The sequence below is a fragment of the Penaeus vannamei genome, chromosome 23, assembly GCF_042767895.1.
Source record: "Penaeus vannamei isolate JL-2024 chromosome 23, ASM4276789v1, whole genome shotgun sequence".
In the NCBI taxonomy this organism is placed as follows: Eukaryota; Metazoa; Arthropoda; class Malacostraca; order Decapoda; family Penaeidae; genus Penaeus; species Penaeus vannamei.
In genome coordinates this window covers 11,707,246-11,709,745 of record NC_091571.1, presented here as the reverse complement: position 1 = coordinate 11,709,745, position 2,500 = coordinate 11,707,246, and the positions used below count along the sequence as shown (strand labels likewise).

At 33.5% G+C, this 2,500-nt stretch overlaps 1 protein-coding gene across 23 annotated transcripts in view; it reads left to right on the top strand.

The window, feature by feature from the left end:
- LOC113826159 (phosphatidylinositol 4-phosphate 5-kinase type-1 alpha) overlaps positions 1-2,500 on the top strand; it is a 187,651-nt gene that overhangs the window by 99,431 nt on the left and 85,720 nt on the right. For all 23 annotated transcript variants that reach the window (XM_070137707.1, XM_070137703.1, XM_070137700.1 and 20 more), the window contains exons 5-6: positions 364-436; positions 637-789. In XM_070137707.1, coding sequence (XP_069993808.1) covers positions 364-436; positions 637-789 — 226 coding nt within the window. The remainder of the gene's footprint in view (positions 1-363; positions 437-636; positions 790-2,500) is intronic.

Here is a 2,500-nt window from a genome sequence, read left to right as displayed (position 1 = left end):
TATATATATATATATATATATATATATATATATATATATACACATATATATATATATAAAACACACACACACACACACACACACACACACACACACACACACACACACACACACACACACACACACACACACACACACACACACACACACACACACACACACACACACACACACATATACACACACACACACTCACTCACTCACTCACTCACTCACTCACTCACTCACTCACTCACTCACTCACTCACTCACTCACTCACTCACTCACTCACTCTCGCTCTCTCACACACACACTTTTATTAAAGATGAACTGTTTGCAAAGTTTTTGAACATATTCAAGTTAACAACTACTTTTTTTTTCAGATTCAAAGTGTATGCACCCATAGCATTTAGACATTTTAGAGATCTGTTTAAAATTCAACCAGAAGACTATCTTGTAAGTATACTGTTATTAAAACTGCCATTTACACTTTTGTATGATTATATTAATAGTAAGTCATAAGAAAGTGGACAGTGATGTATACTGAAAGATTATCCATTATTTTCAGTTCATCTTATAGTTATAAAGTGCAAATAATTGATACACTATTTCTTTTTATTACCATTTGAAAATAATGTTGCATTGTTCCACTTCAGGTTTCACTGTGCAGCGAGCCTCTTCGGGAACTAAGTAATCCTGGGGCGAGTGGCAGCATATTTTATTTAACAAATGATGATGAGTTTATCATCAAGACAGTGCAGCACAAGGAGGCAGAGTTCCTTCAAAAGTTATTGCCAGGATATTATATGGTAAGATTGGTATTCTTCTGTTTCTCTTCTCTCTTCTTTTTTTGCTTCCTTAATTTCATTCTCCATCTTAGATTTATCCCTATTATGTTCTTTTCTTTTAGTTTTTTAATTTCTTTTTTTTTTCATCTTCTTCTTCTTTCCTTTTCTTTCCTTTTTTTCAGCTTCTTTTCCCTCTTCCTCTACCTCGACCTCCACCACCTCCCTTCCCTTTTCCTCCTTCCCTTCCCTCCTCCTCTGCCCCTTCTTCCCTTTCCTTTTCCTGTTCTCTCTTCCTGTAACCCCTATCCCTTTCCCCCCTCCTCTTTTTTCCTTTTTCATTTTTTTCTGCCTCCTCTCTATCTTCCTTTTTTTCTACCTTCTTCATGTCCTCCTTATGCTATATTTTGTGATTTGTGGTATATTTGACTAATTTTAGAAGTAAATGGTAATAAATAAGTTTATGCTTCATATATATAGACTTTTTCTTTTGAGAATTAAGCAGAAATGAAAGCAGACTATTTTCAATTTGTAGCAATAACCCATAAATGCTCAACCACAAAAATGTATATGAATTGTAAGGGTTACCATCTGTGATTTGTACAAGTACAAATATAAATTTTTCTCCTCAAATTTAACCCTTTGGACCTGAGTTCATGCATTTTCTGTTGTAGTTTTTCTTTTGTCTGTTTTATTTACACATAGATGGCTCCACAAGTCCTTAGTCACCAAGGAGTTCAATACTAGTAGACCTATATGACCTTACCTTTTTACCCCATTCATTGGATTTTTATGAATAATATTTTTATTTGTCATTTTGTTATTGTCACTAATGATATTATGAGTATTGTTTTTATGTACATTATCGTTATTATAACCTTTGTAATGATATTAATGGTAATGAAAATGGAAACTTCTTTCTAGAAGTAGGGTAAACATTTGGGTTCAGTAATTGACTCCTTAGTGAATAAGCAGTTGTAAAGCTATTTATGTTTAAACAAAATTAACCCCAAGCTGCTGGGCATGGCATGTACGTACATGCCATACACATTATGTGTGTTAAATTTAGTAATTGTTTTTACATATAGATGGCTCCACAAGTGCTGTCACCAATGAGCCAATTACGCAAACTACCTGTCTCACCTGTTTACCCTTTTCCTTGATTTTCAATAATATTTTCTAGTATTTGATAATGCTGTTAGTAATGTCAGTAACAATATATTAATTATAATGTTTATAACAAGAATATTGACAACATCAGTTAAAAAAAAAAAAAAAAAGCATTTTCCCGCTTTTTCAAGGAAAAGTGAGGTTGCAAGATCTACTTGTTGATTCCATTTAACCAAGCAATGCCAAAGGGAACACACCATCTTCCCGTCGACATTGGGTTAATAAACTAAAACTACAGTGGTCAGGCATGTATGAATGCCCTCTCAGTCTCAGTGGGTTAAAATGTTGCCATCAGTAGTGATTATGTTCATGCAAGTGTCTGAAAAATTACTTTATACAAATTGCAATATTTTTTGTTCTTTCTGTCCCATGGAAATCAAGGAGAAATTTTGCTGTGATAAGGAAAAAACTGTTGTAATTAGATATCTAATAGCACAGACCCTAAACACTTGTTTCAGTGAATGACATTATTTTGTTTTTCTACAAGAACCAATAAACCTTGGAGTTTTATTTGAATTTGGACTATGCTAATCAGTAGTAAAACTGAACTGATTTTGCAGATTGG